At 40.6% G+C, this 21686-nt stretch overlaps 2 protein-coding genes across 5 annotated transcripts in view; one reads left to right on the forward strand and one right to left on the reverse strand.

Moving 5' to 3' along the window:
• Positions 1–14204, forward strand: part of CORIN (corin, serine peptidase) — a 262182-nt gene extending 247978 nt beyond the window's left edge. Inside the window, 3 exon segments of the mRNA XM_040484427.1 lie at positions 1830–2101; positions 4456–4589; positions 13126–14204. Coding sequence (XP_040340361.1) covers positions 1830–2101; positions 4456–4589; positions 13126–13308 — 589 coding nt within the window. The 3' untranslated portion in view covers positions 13309–14204.
• A 639-nt stretch (positions 14205–14843) lies between these two features.
• ATP10D (ATPase phospholipid transporting 10D (putative)) overlaps positions 14844–21686 on the reverse strand; it is a 111485-nt gene continuing 104642 nt past the window's right edge. For all 4 annotated transcript variants that reach the window (XM_040484402.1, XM_040484398.1, XM_040484389.1 and 1 more), the window contains one exon: positions 14844–17730. In XM_040484402.1, the coding sequence (XP_040340336.1) occupies positions 17400–17730 (331 nt within the window). In that variant the 3' untranslated portion in view covers positions 14844–17399. The remainder of the gene's footprint in view (positions 17731–21686) is intronic.

Genomic DNA, 21686 nt, shown 5'->3' on the forward strand with positions numbered 1-21686 from the left:
GTGATGGAGACAGAATAGAGCTTAGACTGGGTGGCCAAGGAGGACAGCTATGAGAAGGTGGTGTTTGAGCTGAGACCTCAAAGAAGAGGAGTTAAGGTGGGAACCATATGGGAGCTGAGAGAACAGAAAGGGAAGAGCCTCTGAGTTGAGGATATCCTCAGCATGTCTGAAACTAGAAAGTTCTTGGGGTTGGAATGGAGCAAGTCAGCTCAGGGGCCATGGGGAGAAGTCTACAATGTCTCCAGTGTGATTCAATTTCCCTGGAGAATTATGAGCATGAGATGGACTCAATATAATTTTTTAAAATATTTATTTATTTATTTTTAGAGAGAGAGAGTGAGAGAGAGCAGGGGAGGAGCAGAGAAAGAGACCAAGTGATTCCTGCACTGGCTTGAACTCATGAACTGTGAGATCATGACCAGAACCCCAATCAAGAGTGAGACACTTAACCGAGTAAGCCACCCAGGTGCCCCTTTAATGTTGTTTTTAAAAAGATCACTCTGCTGCCATGAGGAGAATGAGCTCAGGGGGCCAAGGGTAGAAGGGCCTTCTTTTGGGAGGCCATTGCAGTGGTCCAAGCACTTGGCAGTGGTTACATTAAGATAGATTGTGGAAGAGGGAGAAACATCAAGATTCAGGGTATATTTGAAAGTGAAATGGTGAAGATTTGCTGATGCAGAGGACGTTGAGATAAGAGAAAGACGTTTCAACTGTGTCACATGGTTATAAGTACTAAATACCTATAAAATGCATTCTGAATGCTTAGAACACTGTCAAAAATGTGGTAAGCACTAAAAAATCTTAGCTATTGTTGAATATACAAGCAAATGTGTTGAGTAGATGATTCTCTATTCAAATTTGTAGCTCATGGGGGAGGGGAGAGCTAGAGATACATGTTTGGGAGTTACCAGGATTTGGTGGCATTTAAAACCATTGGACTAGATGAAGTCTTCAAGGGGATGAGTATGGAATAAGAAGACTGACAGTAGAGCCCTGGGGCACTTTGACATAGACTTGAGTGAGAGCAGAGAAGAAGAGGAGACAAGAGGAAAGATGAAAAGGGAGGAGAATAAAAAGCCAAGACTAAAAATTCCTCCAAGAAGCAGCAAGTGCCTCCAAGAAATGGCAAGTTTTTGGAAGAACCTTTTGAAAATTTCAAGCCAAAGGCTTAAAAAGGTTACCATAACTTCTGGTGGTCAGGCTCACAAGACTGCATTGTTCTTGAGCACTTGCTGGGATTATTCTAGTCAACTCCCACCTTAAAACACTTTACTCACTTACCTTTCAGGACTCTCCATGCCCCAGAATTTCCTCTTTCTTCTTCATGTCTTTTTATTATTTCTCCCACTCATTGAAGCAAGAAACCACCCTGGCTGCCTTCCAAACCGAACAAATTTTGCTTTCCAAAATAGCCCCATTCTAGAAACACGAGCTTTTCTTTCTACAAGAATACCTATTTACAAATTAACTCAGGCCATTATAGAGGTGCAGGAAAAGAGCCATTATTTACATAAACAAAATATTTTGAAAAATCACATGTACATTTTAGGGGTATCTGGGTGGCTCAGTCCGTTAAGCGTCCGGCTCTTGGTTTCGGCTCAGGTCATGATCTCAAGGTTCATGAGTTCGAGCCCCATGTCGGGCTCTGTGCTGACAGCACGGAGCCTGCTTGGGATTCTATCTTTCTCCTTCACTCCCTGCCCCTCCTCACTCTCTCTCTCTCTCTTTCTCTCTCAAAATAAATAAATAATTTTCTAAAAAAATTTGCATGTACATTTTAAAATGTAAATTTGAGTTTAAGCCAATAGCTCTTGAATTCATCATTTTAGGAGAGAGAGCGCTGCCGTCTGGAAAGTGGTCTTTGGCATCAACAACCTAGACCACCCGTCGACGTTTATGCAGACGCGCCTGGTGAGGACCATCATCCTCCACCCTCGCTACAGTCGAGCTGTGGTCGACTACGACATCAGCATAGTGGAGCTAAGCGAAGACATCAATGAAACCATCTACGTGCGGCCGGTCTGCTTGCCCGGCACAGAGCAGTTCTTGGAACCGGATACGTACTGCTACATCACAGGCTGGGGGCATATGGGCAACAAAAGTAAGCCACCATCCTCAGGAGCACTTGCCTTTCAGTTTGTCCCTGGAAAACACTGTGTTACCGCCCAGCCATTGGCACCAGTTTCCCATTTTCACTTCTAAAAGTGTAGCCACAAATAGCAAAGACGAGGTGCACGTGTCACACCCACCTGCCACGCACATGGAGGTGTCAGCACCTCATGGTACTTGAACCTGCCAGACTCACATGCAGCCTCAAAAATCCTTCTCTGCACCCCAGATTCTTTCTCCAGGGAGCCGCTGCTGATGCCCTGGGGCTGCCCTGTGTGATAAGGCTTATCTTCCTGGCTTCAGACTGTCTCTACCGGTGATTTGCACTCTGCAGGCCAAGTCACTCTCACTGGGAGCCCCCTCTCTGGAGATCAGGCAGTTTCAGTCCTGCGGTCAGGCTGCATGGTCACGTTTCCAATTCTCTGTTATGATATGGTCTTGTCAACATCCATAACAAGCTGTAAGTCCTTCCAGAAGGAAACCTGATTTGCCATTTGCCTGTTTAAATTGATCAAAATAGTTGGGCTCTCTAGATGCTTGAAACCTACAAAACACAAAAATTAAGCAATTGGTACTGCCTACTCCCAGCCCCCATAACGGATTCTCTCATTTTGTTGGACCTGTTAAAAGTTTAGAGTAAGAATGTAATCAGTGAGGCATTTGCTTTACAGTAAGTGCTGGCCACCCCAACTGTATCAAGAACACCAGCACGGCTCTCGGGAATGCCGATGCATATTGATATCGTGTTATCTATGTTAGCAACTGCCAATTTGAATGACAGTTTTTTTCTTCTCAAAATTTAGTCAGAAAAGTTATGGGCTAAGTTGAGTTTCTTTTCTATGTGATCACTTGGGACAGAAAGAAAAAGTCAAACGATAGAAATGAGTCAATGCCATCTGAAGAGCTCCCATGGAAGACCGTTGAAGGCGGTGTCGGACATATGATGTCACGATCCCTGTGGCTCTTGGTTTTTCAAAGCTATAATTAGTACCGTGATGTGATATAGCAGCAGAATATGCTTTATATTGTGTCTACTTGTGTTTCCACAATATCCACATCAAACTCACAGCAATCATGTAGCATCACACAGACCACATATATGGCATGGCATGAAGACCAGGGGTCCGAATTCAGTTAGAAAGGTTTGATTGACCCTGACTTTCTAGCTTATTCTAAAATGGAAAAAAATAATAGCAACTATTTCACAGGATTATTGCAAAGATTAAAGACAAGAGGCCCAGAAAATGCCGAGATCAGGTCCTGGCCTGTACCCAGTAAATGTTGGTGATGGTTCTTATCACTATTCTTTGCACAATTCATTGAAACTGTTCCCGTCACACTGATTTTCCCATACAGGACTCTTTCTTCCTATAAGCTGTCCTGTACATAGGCACTGCTTTACCATCAGTATCTAAAAGGAGAACAATGTGTATAATTTGGTAGAAGGTCTAAACAACAAAAGATTATGCTCCAAGAAATCCGTTATTATTCTGTGACAATGTAGAAACAAGATGGAATTCACATGTTCCCTCTGCTGACAGTAGGGATGGCTTTGTCCCTTTCGACATCTCCCTGTCATCTCCTCTAGGGATTAAAGGTTCTTACCTCCAGTAATGGCTATGGCAGTACATGATGAGACGTATTCTGTAAACCTAAGATAGAGCAATCATTCCCCTGTTAGACCAGATGGTGTTCTGTACCTTAGCAGAAGGGGGCTGGCATGCTCCGCTGACACTGATCCAGCAGCCTTGCATCTGGGGGCAGTGCTTTGGTTTGATTATTTCCCTTTTCATTTTAGTAGTTGTTGTTCTTGTTGCAGGATATATTAAGGGGGAGTGGGAAGCACGAGCCAAGTTACCTGAGCAAGTTACTTGACCAGTCTGTACCTCAGTTTTCCCATTGGTAAAATAAAGGGGTTTGATGAGATGATTGCTGTCAACACTTCTAATTGGAAGATTCTGACGCCAAACAAGACTTGTCTTTGAGACGACACTTTATTAAATTTTTTTCAACGTTTTTTATTTATTTTTGGGACAGAGAGAGACAGAGCATGAACGGGGGAGGGGCAGAGAGAGAGGGAGACACAGAATCGGAAACAGGCTCCAGGCTCTGAGCCATCAGCCCAGAGCCCGACGCGGGGCTCGAACTCACGGACCGCGAGATCGTGACCTGACTGAAGTCGGACGCTTAACCGACTGCGCCACCCAGGCGCCCCGAGATGACACTTTAAATAAAGATTATGGTTCTCTTGGTATACAGATGTAATCATTTCATATATAGCTAGCCTCATCTTTGAGTCATTTTACCCTCTTATATATTGTATTTCTTCTTTTTTAAAAAATCTAGTGCCTTTTAAGCTGCAAGAGGGAGAAGTCCGCATCATCTCTCTGGAGCAATGCCAGTCCTACTTTGACATGAAGACCATCACCACCCGGATGATATGTGCTGGCTATGAGTCCGGCACAGTCGACTCGTGCATGGTAAATTGCTTTCTGGTTACCGAGGAGATTCAGTTCAGCAGTAACGTCGATGGGTCCATATATACTTGTTATGATTCATTTGTGGCCCTTTGGGAATGCTTTTTGAAGATTGCTTATTACCAAATGTTTATTCACAGTATGTACTTTATCCAGTACCCGAGTGATCCCCCTAACTACCTCCATGCCCTTCACTCAGGTTGCCCTCAGCTTTCTCATCTACTGCATGGGGAACAGCACCCTGGGTCGGCAAAACAAAGAAAAGCAGTTGTCTGGCCCATCTTAGCAGCTAGCACAAACAAGGTTCTGTGAGGAGCTAGTGGTAATCATGGCTCCAACCAGGCTGCCCCTCCCCACCTCCCCTCCCTGCCCACAGCAGAGGAGCACCAAAGGATGTTTTCAGCCATCAGGGTGACGGCGTTAAAGCACACACCACATCCCACCTTCCAGGCTGTGTGAGAGAACTACCTTTGTCTCAAGAGTTGATTGCTCCTGAGTTGATTGCTTTCGACACCCAGGATTCCTGGTCGCAGTAGTTTCCTGAGCATGCTAACTTAGCAATACAGGGAGGCGTTTTTATTTCTATATAATAAACATTCATTGAATATTATGTTGAACTAGAAACCAGGGAAGGACAAAAGAGTTATTTTTTTCTTTCCATTTTAAAATTTTAATTCCAGCATAGTTAACATACAATGTTATACTGGTTTCAAGTGTACAAGTGATTCAACAATTCCATTCATCACCCGGGGCTCATCACATGTGCACTCCTTAATCTCCATCACTGATTTCACCCATCCCCCTCCCCACCTCCCATCATCAGTTTATTCTTTATAATTAAGAGTCTCTTTCTTGACTTGTCTTTTTTTCCCCTTTGTGTTGTTTCTTATATTTCACATATGAGTGAACTCATGGTATCTGTCTTTCTCTGAGTTACCTTGCTTAGCGTTATACTCTCTTGCTCCATCCGGGTCATTGCAAATGGCAAGATTTCATGCTTTTTATGGCTGAATAATATTCCATATTCCAAGATATCCATATTCCAAGATAAATACCATATCTTCTTTATCCATTCATCAATCAGTGAACACTTGGACTGCTTCCACAACTTGGCTATTGCAAATAATGCTGTTATAAACATCAGGGTGAATGCATCCCTTTGAATTAGTGTTTTTGTATTCTTTGGATAAATACTCAGTAGTGCTATACTGGAACTTAGGATAGTTCTATTTTTACCATTTTGAGGAACCCCCATATTGCTTTCCACAATGGTTGCATCAGTTTGCATTCCCACCAACAGTGCAAGAGTGTCCCTTTTTCTCCATATCTTCACTAACTCTTGTTTCTTGTGTTTTTGATTTTAGCCATTCTGACAGGTGTAAGGTGATACCTCATTGTAGTTTTTAAAAAAATTTTTTAATGTTTATTCATTTTTTGAGAGGCAGAGTGGGGGTGGGGGAGGGCCAGAGAGAGAGAGGGAGACACAGAATCCAAAGCAGGCTCCAGGCTCCGAACTGACAGCACAGAGCCCAACGCAGGGCTCAAACTCACAAACCGTGAGATCATGACCTGAGCCAAAGTCAGACGTTTAACCGACTGAGCCACGCTGGCGCCCCTGTAGTTTTTAAAAAATTAATTAATTAATTTTTAAATTTACATCCAAGTTAGTTAGCATATAGTGCAACAGTGATTTCAAGAGTAGATTCCTTAATGCTTCTTACGCATTTAGCCCATCCCCCCCCACAACTCCTCCAGCCACCCTCTATTTGTTCTCCATATTTAATGTTTTGTCTTATGTTTTGTCCCTCTCCCTATTTTTATATTATTTTTGCTTCCCTTCCCTTATGTTCATCTGTTCTGTATCTTAAATTCCTCATATGATTGAAGTCATATGATATTTGTCTTTCTCTGACTAATTTCGCTCACATTGAAACCCTCTAGTTCCATCCACGTAGTTGCAAATGGTAAGATTTCATTCTTTTTTATTGCCGAGTAATACTCCATTGTGTGTGTGTGTGTGTGTGTGTGTGTGTGTGTGTGCGTGTGTGTGTGTGTGTGTGTGGTGTGTGTACTACATCTTCTTTATCCATTCATCTATCAATGGATATTTGGGCTCTTTCCATACTTTGGCTATGGTCGATAGTGCTGCTATAAACATGGGGGTGCATGTGCCTCTTCAAAACAGCACACCTGTATCCGTTGGATATGTATCTAGTAATGCAATTGCTGGGTCGTAGGGCAGTTCTGTTTTAAGTTTTTGAGGAACCACCATACTGTTTTCCAGAGTGGCTGCACCAGCTTGCATTCCCACCAACAATGCAAAAGAGATCCTCTTTCTCCACATCCTCGCCAACACCTGTTGTTGCCTGAGTTGTTAATGTTTTCCATTCTGACTGGTGTGAGGTGGTACCACTTTGTGGTTTTGATTTGTATTCCCCTGATGATGAGTGATGTTGAGCATTTTTTTATGTGTCGGTTGGCCATCTGGATGTCTTTGGAGAAGTGTCTATTCATGTCTTTTACCCATTTCTTCACTGGATTATTTGTTTTTTGGGGGTTGAGTTTAATAAGTTCTTTATAGATTTTGGATACTAAGCCTTTATCTGATATGTCATCTCCCATTCCGTCAGTTGCCTTTTAGTTTTGCTGATTGTTTCCTTTGCTGTGCAGAAGCTTTTTATTTTGATGAGGTCCCAATAATTCATTTTTGCTTTTGTTTCCCTTGCCTCTGGAGACGTATTGAGTAAGAAGTCGCTGTGGGCGAGTCAAAGAAGTTTTTGCCTGCTTTCTTCTCTAGGATTTTGATGGCTTCCTGTCTTATGTTTAGGTCTTTTATCCATTTTGAGTTTATTTTTGTGTATGGTGTAAGAAAGTGGTTCAGGTTAATTTTTCTGCATGTCGCTGTCCAGTTTTCCCAGCACCACTTGCTGAAGAGACTGTCTTTATTCCATTGGATATTCGTCCCTGCTTTGTCAAAGATTAGTTGACCGTAGATTTTTGGGTAAATTTCTGGGTTTTCTATTCTGTTCCATTGATCTGAGCATCTGTTCTTGTGCCAGTATCATACTGTCTTGATGATTACGGCTTTCTAGTATAGCTTAAAGTCTGGGATTATGATGCCTCCTGCTTTAGTTTTCTTTTTCAAGATTGCTTTGGCTATTCAGGATCTTTTCTGAGTCCATACAAATTTTAGGATTGTTTGTTCTAGCTCTGTGCAGAATGCTGGTGTCATTTTGATAGGGATTGCGTTGAATATGTTTTGCTTTGGGTAGTATCGACATTTTAACAATATTTGTTCTTCCAATCAGGAGCATGGAATCTTTTTCCATTTTTTTGTGTCTTCTTCAACTTCTTTCATAAGCTTTCTATAATTTTCAGTGTACAGGTTTTTCGCCTCTTTGCTTATGTTTATTCCTGGGTATTTTATGGTTTTTGGTGCAATTGTAAATGGAATCGATTCATTGATTTCTCTTTCTGTTGCTTCGTTATTGGTGTATAGGAATGGTACTGATTTCTGTGCACTGATTTCATATCCTGTGACTTTGCTGAACTCATGGATCAGTTCTAGCAGTTTTTGGTGGAATCTTTTGGGTTTTCTATATAGAGTATCATGTCATCTGCGAAGAGTGAAAGTTTGACTTCCTCCTGGCTGACTTGGATGCCTTTTATTCCTTTGTGTTGTCTTATTGCTGAGGCTAAGACTCCAATACTATGTTGAATAACAGTGGTGATAGTGGACATTCTTGTCGTATTCCTGACCATAAGGGGAAAGCTCTCAGTGTTTCCCCATTGATGATGATATTAGCAGTGGGTCTTTCATATGTGGCTTTTATGATCTTGAAGTTTGATCCTACCATCTCTACTTTCTTGAGGGTTTTTATCAAGAAAGGATGCTGTATTTTGTCAAATTCTTTCTCTGCATCTATTGAGAGGATCATGTGTTTCTTGTCCTTTCTTTTATTGACATAAGAAAAGTTAACACCTATTCTTTTGAGGCTATTCCAAAAAAATAGAAATGGAAGGAAAACTTCCAAACTATTCTGTGAAGCGAGCATTACCTTGATTCCAAAACCAGACAAAAACCCCACTAAAAAGGAAAACTACAGACCAATTTCCCTGGTGAACATGGATGCAAAAATCCTCAACAAGATACTAGCCAACCAGATCCAACAATACATTAAAAGAATTATTCACCACAACCAAGTGGGATTTATACCTGGGATGCAGGGCTGGTTCAATATCCTCACTGTAGTTTTGATTTGTGTTTTCCTGATGATGAGGGATGTTGAACATCTTTTCATGTGTCTGTTGGCCATCTGGATGTGTTCTTTGGAAAAATGTCTGTTCATGTCTTCTGCCTATTTTTTAATTGGGTTATTTGTGTTGTGGGTGTTGAGTTGTATCAGTTCTTTTTATATTTTGGATACTAACCCTTTATTGGATTTGTCATTTGCAAATATCTTCTCCCATTCCATAGGCAGTTTTTTAGTTTTGTTGATTGTTTCCTTTGCTGTGCAGAAGCTTTTTATTTTGATGTGGCTCTAATAGTTCATTTTTATTTTTGCTTTTATTTCCTTTCCCTCAAGAGACATATCTAGAAAAATGTTGCTGTGGCCAATGTCAGAAACATTACTGCCTGGGCATGTACATGCTGACTAGTTTTCCCAGCACCATTTGTTGAAGAGACTTTGTCCCATTGGATATTCTTTCCTGTTTTGTTGAAGATTTATTGACCATATAATTGTGGGTTTATTTCTGGGTTTTCTATTCTGTTCTATTGATAAATGTGTCTGTTTTTGTGCCAGGACCATACTGTTTTGGTCACTACAGCTTTGAAATATAACTTGAAGTCTGAAATTGTGACACTTTCAGTTTTTTTTCTTTTTCAAAATTGCATTGGTTATTCAAGGTCTTTTGTGGTTCCATATAAATTTTAGGATTGTTTGTTCTGGTTTTGTGAAAAATGCTGTTGGTATTTTGATAGAGATTGCATTAAATCTGTAGACTGCTGTAGGTGGTATGGACATTTTAATAATATTTGTTCTTTCAATCCAAGATCGTGGAACATCTTTCCATTTCTTTGTGTCATCTTCAATTTCTTTCATCAATGTTTTATAGTTTTCAGAGTATAGGTCTTTCACCTCTCTGGTTAAGTTTATTCCTGGTATCTTACAATTTTCGGTGCAGTTGTAAATTGGATTGTGAATTTCTCTTTCTGCTTCAAAGAAGTTTACAACAGAGTGCAACTGCTATGGAAGACCTTTGTTATTTCACTGCTGTTCAGTAAATCAGATTGCCCCTCACATTTTAGAATTGACAAGAGATCAACAATGTCATTACCACTCACACGACATAACAAAAGGACATTCTCAGTGGCCTATTTCAAAATGGGCAAATCAGGGGACTGGAAATGGCCCAGTGGTGATTCTTTAGTTGTCATGGGAAAGAGGGAGGCAGGCACCTCCTCTGGAGTTTCACCAAGGCCACAGTCTCTTCTGCTTCCTGACCACGAATTGTCCAAATGAGGTGGGCAGCAGTGGAAGAATTCCTACCTTCATATGAGAGGCCCAGGTTTGATTTCCCAAGCCAAAAAAAAAAAGTGTTTGGGAAGGCAGCTTGGTGTGGGTCTTGGGACACAGAATGTGCAACCTGAAAGTTTTGTGTTGGGTCCTATCTCTGCCTGTAAGAACAAAGTGACCTGGAGAAGTTTCTCTAGAAAGTTTTCTCATAAGATGGGGCTGATTCTAATATTCAGGGTGTTTGATGATTACCCACGTCCATGTATGTGAAAGCCCTTTCACCTATCTGTGTGTGATGTCCGACTCACTCAATGAATTGTACCTTTAGCATCAGTATCTATTGGTTGGTGTTTGTTGTGTTCCAGTATCTCTTCCAAGTGCTTTTTAATAACTCATTTAATCCTCACAATCAACGTTTGTGGCAGTATCATTGTTTTTGCTATTTTACAAATCAAGACAACAAGGGAGCAGAGAGGTTAAGTAATTAACCCCATATCACCCAGCATGAAGGTGGCAGAGTGAGGATATGAACTCAGGAAGTCCAGCTTCAGGGTCCAAGTGCTCAACCGCTACACTCTCCTGGTAACAGTGATGAGTGTGTATACATTTCTCCCTGTTCCCAACACCATTCGGAGACCCACCCCAAAATAGTGCCTCTTCATCCCTTGGTAATTGCTAAAGGAGAAGAAGGGAGGTGTTCTTTGAAAGAGAATTGAAGCCCAAGCACAGGCACAGGCATGTTCATATCATGTCGCCTGGTAGGAACTAGGTCCTAGGAGTTCAACACTGTGGGTGTCTTAAATGCATACCAGATACTCTATAATACATCCCCAGGGAGCATACAGAACAAAACAAATAATCAAAAGCTACTTTTCCCCCAGGTCTGGAGCAAGATTATTTACCAGAACCTCTCGTTATCTTCCTCAATTACATCCATAGCATACATTGCAAGCTGTTAGACCCTTCTGTTAAGGTCTAGAAATAAATCATGGGGATCAATACTGAAGCCAAACTTTGGCCTAACGCCCAATATTATGAAAAGGAAGAGGACCAAAAAAGAGCAAATTATGCCTTTTTGCTGTATAATCCCTTGTATTTGAATTGCTTCTTTCTCCTCTCTTGCTTTCCCCCTGACACTTGTTTATTTGCCTCACGACGCTTAACTCAAAATCCACATCTTGGGAAGGCTCTTTTGTTCTTCTCCAGCTGGCAGTAATCGCTCACTCCTTTGAAGACTCCTTCGTCATGGTCCTTAGTCCTGGCTTTCAAATAGAGTTATGCTTGGTACCCAAGCAGACTTGTGACCTCTCTGGGACAAAAAAAAATCATGCCTTCTTCGTCTGCATATACCCTAGCACAGAATCTTGCAGAGTAGATGTTGAATAGTTGTTTGGCTAAATTCCTGATCTGAAAGTACAGAGATGCTGATCTGTACACGTCTCATTTTTTTTTTTAGAAATGCTAGTTACATTTGATTTTATTGGCAGCATCTTTCAGTATACCGAATTCCCAAGTTACCGTGTACCCCTTTCCATTCTCTTCTCTGCAGAGGCTTCTTTTTTAGAGGCAACGTAGGCACGTCCAACTGTAATAACATTATGGCATAATAAACAGCTTATCCTAAATAAGTCAGCATTTTACTCTTGCCTTTACCTAAGGGGAGATAAAACAATTGTGGAATTTGATAAAATTTTTCTAGTAAATTTTGCTTTAAAAAACTCCATGAGGCTTCCAGGCAGAACGGTTTATTCAGCCTCTTGCAAGGTCTATCCTTACTATTCAGGCTTACGGCATTGCTAAGTTAGGAACGTAAGGATCGCCATTGCCACAAAAGCCCACAGCACAGTCAAAACTATTTCTAATAGCAGTAGTAGTTGCTGACACTTCTGAGAAGTAGTTATGGAGCTGGAGTCATGGTGTCAGGATGCCTGCGTCTAACGCTAACTCTGCCAACGAACACGTTACACACCTGTGCTTCAGGCTCATTGCCTTCAACACGCATATTATAATTACTGTCAACTCATAGGGGTTTCATGAGGATTAAATGAGCTAATCCGAGGGCAAGGGTTTAGAGGAGGCATCAATAAACATAATTACTGTTTTTCTCCAACATGACCCGAGCGGGAAAACCATCTAGCTAATTCTAAGTCTGAAATTCTTACAGGGCAAGGATTATTGGTAAACTCCCACTATGAATTTCCACACTTACTTCCTTATTTTACAAGGTATCCATCCCTCTCTTTTGAGGCAGTGTGGAAAGCACTTAATCTCTGATCTTTTCAGATGTAACAAATAGTAACATTTATAAAGTCATAGTGTCTTAATTACATGTGGGCAGAAGAACTGCAACACCTGAAGTTAGATGTCAAGAACGAAAATCCCCAGCATGTGAAAGAGAATACAAGCTATCCACAAAATGCCTTGCCGGAAATAATTCTTATGTGGTGTTTTCCATTCAAGCATACTAATTGGAACGGTCCTAAAAACTATTAAGAACTCAAGCAAGTTGTCAGTGTCTTTTACTGACTGTACATTAATGGAGCATGAATCTTGAAAATAGGGTTATTCTGGAGTATTTTTCTAGTAATGCTTTGTGGAGAAAATCAAATCTCTGAATGTCCCATTTGGGTACTTTCCACATTTATAAAATGACTCAAAGTTAAAGAACGAGATCAAACTAGCAGAGTATTAGTTCTGATACACCCATTTAAAAAGAAATTATGACCTATTTGAATTTAGCACAGGAAATGACTGAGAAATCTTCTGATTTCTTGGGGAAAAAAAAGAATGTAGTCCTTTCCCAAGGCACCTCCATTTTTTTCAAGATCAGAGTGTAAGTGCAAGTTCCACTTGCGTAGGTCGAAAGCACGCTCCCTCCACCAGTTGGCAATGAAAGCTTTGTTAGAACTTTCCAAGAAGTTGGTTAAGCTGGGTTTGGCTTTATTGCACCCTCAGGATAACACAGACGCCATGAGGGTTCCGAAATACCAGTGACTAATGTGCACTGCTATTCATTACAGGGTGACAGCGGCGGGCCACTTGTTTGTGAGCGGCCTGGAGGACAGTGGACATTATTTGGTTTAACCTCATGGGGCTCCGTGTGCTTTTCCAAAGTCCTGGGGCCTGGGGTTTATAGCAACGTGTCCTACTTCGTCGAGTGGATTGAAAGACAAATATACATCCATACCTTCCTCCTAAACTAATCCCAAAGATGATCAGAGACTTTTGCCAGCTACATTCAAAGAAAATGGCCTTTTTGACTGTGGAGTGCTTCCCGCAGAGAGCTGAACAGAAGCACTTTTCGTGGACCGGGATGCTCGGCAGTGCACTGCAAATTTTCATGTTTGTTTTGGTCTAATTTTATTCAGTTTTTTTTCAACTTTAGTTTTCTCTTGTTTCAAGTTTAATGAAGTCTTTAAAAAAAAACAAACCCAAAAACAAAGAAAAGCAGATTTTGTTCTCTTGCCAGGCCTAACCTTGACCTTAGCACAAAATTTATCAGCCCTGGAATATGACAGGTGCTGGGGGAGCAGGTTATGGAAAATTCTCTTTCAGTCACAAAGAGGACCTTGAGATCCAGGATGACTAATCTTTGCCGGTTTTTGTTTCTTGAGCACAGTGGCAAATTGCAATATTAATGCTGGAGACTTGCTTTTGATTTATTAAAAAGCCAGGATAATTTACAAGCTTAAATGATTTACTGTTACTCTTCTCAAGTTTGCATAATTGTGAGAACCTATGACGGACAGATATAAAAGACAAGTAGCATCCACTGCGGTAGCTGAAATAGAAGGACATTTTGAACACAAAGTTCTTCAGACATCAACATTAGCACTCCCATAGAGGACTGCACGCTCTGAACTCAAATCAAGGATGTTGCTTTATAGAAAAGTCTCCACAAAAGCTTCTCCAGAGCTGGGGTTTGTTCATGGTGTATCAGCTGACTGAGATTTTAACAACTAGCAGCATATTCGTGGAAAACATTTTGTTTTGCCTGTGTGACAATGAATGGAGATTAAAGCTTGCCAAAGGAGAACTCGCTTTAGACTGGAGAGATTCAATTTTGGAAGAGGAAAATTAAATTGCACCCGACCTCCAATTGCATATTTTCCAATTGTCCTGTGTTCACCCATAACAATAGAGTCGCAGAACTGCATCTCAAAGCACGGTGAAAGTTTGCCTGGAGTACCACATTTTGTCCTTGAAACATGTTTCCTATCTGGTGGTGTTGCCATTTCCTCCTGTTGATGATTAAAACAAAATTTTTTTTACTGCTTTTAAGCACTAGGCCACTTTATGCACATCAATCTCTCCCCACTAAAAAGCTCCAAAATATAGATTTTCACACGGAAGTAATTTAGTTAGGCGTTCATTTTGCAACATACAAATGCCTTTTGAGCAAGTAGGGTTCCCTACTAACCTTCACCAGCAAGCAACCCGGACTGCCTCAGCAGACACTACCTGCTATTTTATACATGTATTTTTCTACTCTTTTCTATGTGCCCACATATTTCAGTTTCAAAAGGTTGTCTTGACACGTTCCATGTTATTCCTCTCCTATTCTCTAGTTTGTGTGAACCTACTCAGAATGTGAAATCCAGCAACGGAATTGCAGTCACAATTGTATGAAAGTTTAAGAACATTATGTCAGTTTTGTTATAGTTGTAGGTACATACTTAAAGTAATAACTTTTAGCCTTGCTCAACTTCTGTTCAGTCAAGTGTACCTGTTGTACTTATTTTAAATAACCTGCAATACAAATAAAGTGGTACAATCCTTTTTTTTTTTTTTTTTTTTTTTTTTTTTTAATGGACATGGAACATGGATGGAAAGTCCCAGGAAACTGTGTCTCCCACCATAATTGTTGGCCCCAGCCGCCTACCAACCCGAATTTACCTGTCTTGGACTCCCTCTCACAGGAACGTGCTCTTTTATTTTAGGTAACGGATGGCTTTTTGAAGTGAAAGGTTGCTAATAGTCTCAGGTTACTTAAGTGTCCAAAGAAAACTTTAATCCTGGAAGAGTGCAAGGATCTTTCATGTCTACAGAGTACATTTTGGGAGCCTGGAATAATTCTTTTATAAATCTTTTGGGATAAAATTATACCTCAAAATATACATTATTAACCATTTTTTTCTGGCTATAAAGAACAATGATCCCTCAAATTTGGGAAAATATATTGAACACCAAAATGCAATAACTTTGTGTAAAGGTTACTCACTTGTAAATGAGGCCTGTTAAGGGCTTGATATGGATCCCAAATCTTTTTCTGCCTGAGGGCTAGCTGTGTGACAGAATCCTGAATTTTTCAGAAACTAAAAGATACAATACAGTTTAGCACCCAGTAATACATTTTTATAGTAAAACATCTGAATAATTATATTACATAGTTTTACATATGTCTGGTACATTTAATTTGTGCCTAACTTATGAAAAAACCCTCAAGTTCCAGACCTCTTGGGATTTTAGAATTGTGGATAAGAGATTGCAGACACATAACATGAACACTCGAGTTTCTTCTACTCTTATGTACGGATACTTGACATCTGGAAACTTAACTTTTTTTCTTAGTCTTCTTGGCTTATTCTTTTTCTCTTTACATTCTAACCCTTTATTTATATTCAGAGAATGAATGCCAGCTGCTATGACATTACTGATTTTTCCATATAAGAAAAGGTCACTACAATATTCTGGTAAAAGGTGTGCTTTAAGAGCTTCCTTCTAAGCTCAGGTAACAATTACTATTAGGTTCAGTGGTATCTACGGGAATGATGACAGTTTTTTGTACAAATTATTTATTAAACAATTTAAAAAAAATCATTAAGAAAGCAGAAAGCAACCTCTAATATCCATGTGGGATTTTGAAAGTTCTAGAAATCAGTCTGTATAAAAGACTATTTGTAGTAGCATCAGACAGTTATAAAAAAAAAAAAAAAAAAGTCAGACCAGGAAAGTAGGTATCAGGAAAATATCAAGCCCTGAGAATAACAGATTAATAGTCATAAGACCTTGATACAGACAGAGAACATTAGCATGGAGATTTCAGGAAGGAGATTCTGGGTGACTAGTGGCTGACAATGTTCAGATGAACAGATACTGAATTTTAAAAAGAACTCAACAAGAATAGATGATCTTATAATACCTGGATTACTTGGTAAACTAGACTTTGTTCCAACTAAAGCCAGCATACATGATTTGCAACAGCAAGTAACTTGCTATGGACATTCCTGTCCTAAAATATATTTAAAAAATGAAGTTTTCTAAGGACCTCATGAAATCCTTCTGAGAACCACCTGTATCAGTCCCAATTCACAGTACATCACTTTTAAAAGTTGTAACACCAGAGAATTTGTAGGATTCTGTAAGGACCATGAACCCTCAAATGGTCTCTGAAAGACTGTTTTGAAATGGACTGTCTCATTTTGATCAGGCTTTTGATTGTAAGTTTTAGAATACAAGAAATTGCCAAATAGGCTAGAGACTCAGCTGATTCTGTCTGCCCCTACCTATGGTCTGTGTCCCAACTGACAACAGCTGCATAGAGGCAGACCTCATAAAAGGTTGTCTTTTGACTGAAAGCTGAGAGAGAAACACATTCCTACGGAACCCTGGCATCCCTCTGCCCTTTCCCAATGAAGACTCCCCCTCAAGAGAACACTGACATGAGCAGAAAGGTATGCCTAACATCTGCAGGCGACCAAAGGCATCTTCCTGCATGAAATAAGCTACTAATAATCACTAACTCATTTCAAATAGTATAGCTATTACCCTATTTTAGGTACACTGTCATTAGAAGGTTCTTTGAATTTTTCTGGAAGTGAACCATTTATATGTAACATTTTTTTCTCTTTGGAGTTCTAACTGATCTGAAAACTACTTTTTCTTCATTTAAAACAATTCAGATTGGAGTCTGCTCATCGAAAACACTTCCCTGGAGATCTCCCAATTAAATAAATACATCTCAAAGGAATCCCTTAAGAATGTCTGCACTTGTAAGACAATAAAAGGGCTTTTACAAAGTCCAAAAAGTTTCATAAAAGCATTTGATTCTGAATTAAGTATTTCACTTCCCTAAACTCTGTTCAGGTCACACTCCAAGTCCTTTTACAAATGTATCTACAAACATACGATAAAGGTCATCACATTGGCTTTTCCAAGCACAGTAGAATGAATGTTCATGTCCCTTAGGGAAAAATCCATTTCATTCTTGATAGAGGTGCCTCTTCAAGGTCCCTCTTCCAAATCTGAGGGAATACTTGCAACTCCAAGGAGGCTACAATGCTTTTTTTTTTTTTTAACCCTTTGGGGGCCCAGCCATCCCTGAGGCCTTGGTTTCACAGTAGTCTGAGTCCAAAGCAGTTTCATGGACAGAGAAGTCTCCCTGGTCAACAGGATGAGAAGGTGCTGACATCATTGCAAAGCTGTCAGCAGGGCCAGACTTAGCTCTTTTCTCTGGTTTGGAGTCTGAGTGGTCAGCATTCTTGGGTGTCACTTGGCCCATCTTTCCAGCCTCTGCCCACTTCTTGAGAGCTTTAGTCCTCTCCTCTGGAGTCAGTCTGTCAAAGTGCTTCGCCCTTAGAACTGGAGATGGAAATAGGGATCCCTGAAGAACTCGGTATACAAACCTAGGTTACAAAAAGCACCACAGAGTTACATTCACCTCAAATGTAGCACAGGGACACAAAAAATACTCACCAATTAGAAAAAGTAAAAGGGTCTGGTGGCCATTTGTCTTCCTGAGGTAAAAGGAAAAGATAAGCAAACTATAAAATGGAGGCACTAACAATATTAAATAAGTTGATATTTGTAAAAGCACTTGGAAAACAGTGAGTGCCCTAAAAGTGCTTGTCAAATCAATAAAAAAATAAAATCTTAGCAGGAGAGGTGCCGACACTGCTAGATCATAGGCTGTTAGATAAGTTAATACGTGGAAAGCAGACAGTGTTGGCACATAGTAAGCATTCAAAAAATGCTAGCTCTTAGTTTCCCGTGAGTACTATGACACATTGCTACAAACTTGTGCCTTTCAGTCCAAGCTCGCAGTGTTTATGCTGGTACAGGATTCTCATAAACCTTGTGGGTCGCCAATATATATGTCATGCAGAGTTACGCCATTAATTGAGGGTCCTCCACAGATCTTTCCTATATAACCCCATCTCCTTTCCTGGTGGCTGTCAAGATGGCTGAAGGGATCCAGAAGTCACAGACCTGATCTCTTCAGCACCAGCAAAAGGTTGTCCGGCCACACTGTTCCCCTTTTCTCTAGAGCATATTCCCCAAAGCCAATCTCTTAATTGTAACAACTTTTAAAATCTGGATAGGCTGAGAATTTTCTAAATCTAGCTTCTCTGGGTTTAACAGGCCTTCCCTCAGTCTATTTTCTCTCACATTTTACTCAAAGCAGCATGCAGAAACCAGGCCAAATCTTCAACACTAAATATCCAAGTTCATAGTTCATCAATTCTGTTTTCCACATAACAGAACACACTTTGGGTACGTTTTCTGCCACTACATTGCAAAGATCCCCTTCCCTCAAATTTCCAATACCATGTTCCTCATTTCTTTCTAACTGCTCACCAGTGCCCTTAACACCCACATTTCTAGGAACATTCTGTTTAAGACCGTCTATGTATTTTCTAAGATGATATGGTTTTTTCAACCCGTGCTTCTCACTTGCTTCTGACTCCCCACCAGCAGGAACTTTAATGTCCCTGATCATCTACAGTCTGTTTAAAGAAGTCTAGCATTTTTCTATCAGGTACCTCTAAATTCTTCCAGTCTCTGCCCATTCTCCAGTTTCCAAGCCACCTTCACATGCTTAGGTATTTGTGATAGCAACACCCATCTTCCCCATATCAAAGTCTCTTAGTTTCCTAGGGCCGTTTAACAAATTACCATCAACTTGATGGCTTAGAACGACCAAACTTTCTTCCCACAGTTCTGAAGGCCAAGAGTTTTTGTTTTTGTTTTTTTTAAGTTTATTTATTTTGAAAGAGAGAGCACAACTGGGGAGGGCAGAGACAGAGGGAGAGAGAATCCCAAGTAGGCTTCGTGCTGTCAGCACTGAGCCTGACTCAGGGCTCAAACTCATGAACCATGAGATCCTGACCTGAGCCAAAATCAAAAGTTGGATGCTTAACCTACTGAGCCACCCATGTACCCGCTGGAGGCCAAAAATTCTGGCATTAGTTCACTGAACCAAAATCTAGGTGGAGGAAAGGCCATGCAACTTATAAAGGTTCTAGAGGGGAATCCAGTCCTTGTCTCTTCCAGCTTCTGATAAGTGCTGGCATTCCTTAGCCTGTAGCCAAGGAATCTCTGCCACTCTGGCTGGAGTGCTTTCTCATAACTGCTTGTGTCAACTTGTCCTCTGCCTCTCTCTCATAAGGATACTTACGATTGCATTTAGGGCCCACCCAGATAATACGGGATAATCTCCCCATTTAGGGCCCACCCAGATAATACGGGATAATCTCCCCATTTAGGGCCCACCCAGATAATACGGGATAATCTCCCCATCTCAGTATCCTTAATCACATCTGCATAAGCAAAACACTCAACATTCACAGGTTCCAGGGATTAGGGCATGGGTATATTTTAGGGGTCACTTTTTTCAGCCTACCACGACAATGTCAGATAGAATTGTACTCTTAGTGGTACAATTGGGAGGATTTTTCTTTTCGGGCTATAACTTTTTAGGAATTGTGTCCTCATAAATTCTACAAGCTCATCTTGTTAGTTTTTATTCTATTTATTTATTTTTTCATTTTAGTTTTGTTTTGTTTCTTCTTTTATTTATTTTTTTATATGAAATTTATTGTCAAATTGGTTTCCATACAACACCCAGTGCTCATCCCAACAGGTGCCTTCCTCAATGGCCATCACCCACTTTCCCCTCCCCCGCACCCCCCATCGACCCTCAGTTTATTCTCAGCATTTAAGAGTCTCTTATGGTTTGCCTCCTTCCCTCTTTGTAACTTTCCCCCCCTTCCCCTCCCCCATAGTTCTCTGTTAAGTTTCTCAGGATCCACATATAAGTGAAAACATACGGTATCTTTCTCTGCCTGACTTATTTCACTTAGCACAACACTCTCCAGTTCCATCCATGTTGCTACAAATGGCCATTCTTTCTCTCTCTCATTCTTTCTCATTGCCAAAGAGTATTCCACTGTATATATAAACCACATCTTCTTTATGGACAGTTGATGGACATTTAGGCTCTTTCCATAATTTGGCTATTGTTGAAAGTGCTGCTATACACATTGGGGTACAAGCGCCCCTCTGCATCAGCACTCCTGTATCCCTTGGGTAAATTCCTAGCAGTGCTATTGCTGGGTTATAGGGTAGATCTATTTATAATTTTTTGAAGAACCACCACACTGTTTTCCAGAGTGGCTGTACCAGTTTGCGTTCCCACCAACAGTGCACCTGGCGCCAGTCAGAGTGGCTAAAATGAACAGATCAGGAGATTATAGATGCTGGAGAGGATGTGAAGAAATGGAAACCCTCTTGCACTGTTGGTGGGAATCACCTTGTTAGTTTTTGATCTGAAAGCTGGTAATCACAGTGAGTAGCATGGAAGCATCTCAGTTGAGCAGTAATACTGTCAAGTACACAATCGTAAACACCATAGAAAGACTCAAGAGGGCTTTTCTTACACATTTCTAGAAGGAATGCCCATCAGTAACAGAGTTTGTGCTCATGCTGTCTTACATTGGTGTTACAAACTTGGGGTGGCCAACTTTCTTCAGCCGGGCCAGATAGTAATATTTCAGGCTTTGCAAGCCAGACGGTCTCTGTTGGAACTACTGGACTCTGCTACTGTAGTGCGAAATCAGCCATAGATAACTCATAAATAAGTATGTCTATGTTCCAACGAAACTTTATTTACTTTTTTTTTTTTTTTAACGTTTTTATTTATTTGTTTTGGGACAGAGAGAGACAGAGCATGAACGGGGGAGGGGCAGAGAGAGAGGGAGACACAGAATCAGAAACAGGCTCCAGGCTCTGAGCCATCAGCCCAGAGCCCGACGCGGGGCTCGAACTCACGGACCGCGAGATCGTGACCTGGCTGAAGTCGGACGCTTAACCGACTGCGCCACCCAGGCGCCCCTAAACTTTATTTACTTTTAAAAAGAGGCAGCGGGTCAGATTTGGCCTGGGAGTCAGTTTGTCAGCTCTCTTAAAGAATCATCTGAAATCACCATTTGACTCTCACACCATGTTTACAAAGGTAGAACAACTATTTGGCAAAGTGTTTCCAGCTAAACAGATAAATTTTATAAAAATATAAAGAGAGAGAGCTATAGATTAAAAACCCACGTATACTTCTTAGCCAGTTCCATCACGTACAATATTAGAAATTCCATTTAAACTAAAATGGGAAAGGTAACTGAACTCAGATTAAGTTTTCAGCAGTTATAGGCTGTAGAAAGACCAATGCTGTCCCTCAGTATGCATTCTCCCCTTTTTCCTTTTAGAAACACTCAGATTTTAGCCACTCAGAGTCCAGATACTTAAGTTCTAGTTAAGGGGATATGAGCAACTTCTGGGTCACTTCTGCATTAAAAAAAAAAAAAAA

Source organism: Herpailurus yagouaroundi, unplaced genomic scaffold (assembly GCF_014898765.1).
Source record: "Herpailurus yagouaroundi ecotype Mexico unplaced genomic scaffold, PumYag 28, whole genome shotgun sequence".
NCBI lineage: Eukaryota > Metazoa > Chordata > Mammalia > Carnivora > Felidae > Herpailurus > Herpailurus yagouaroundi.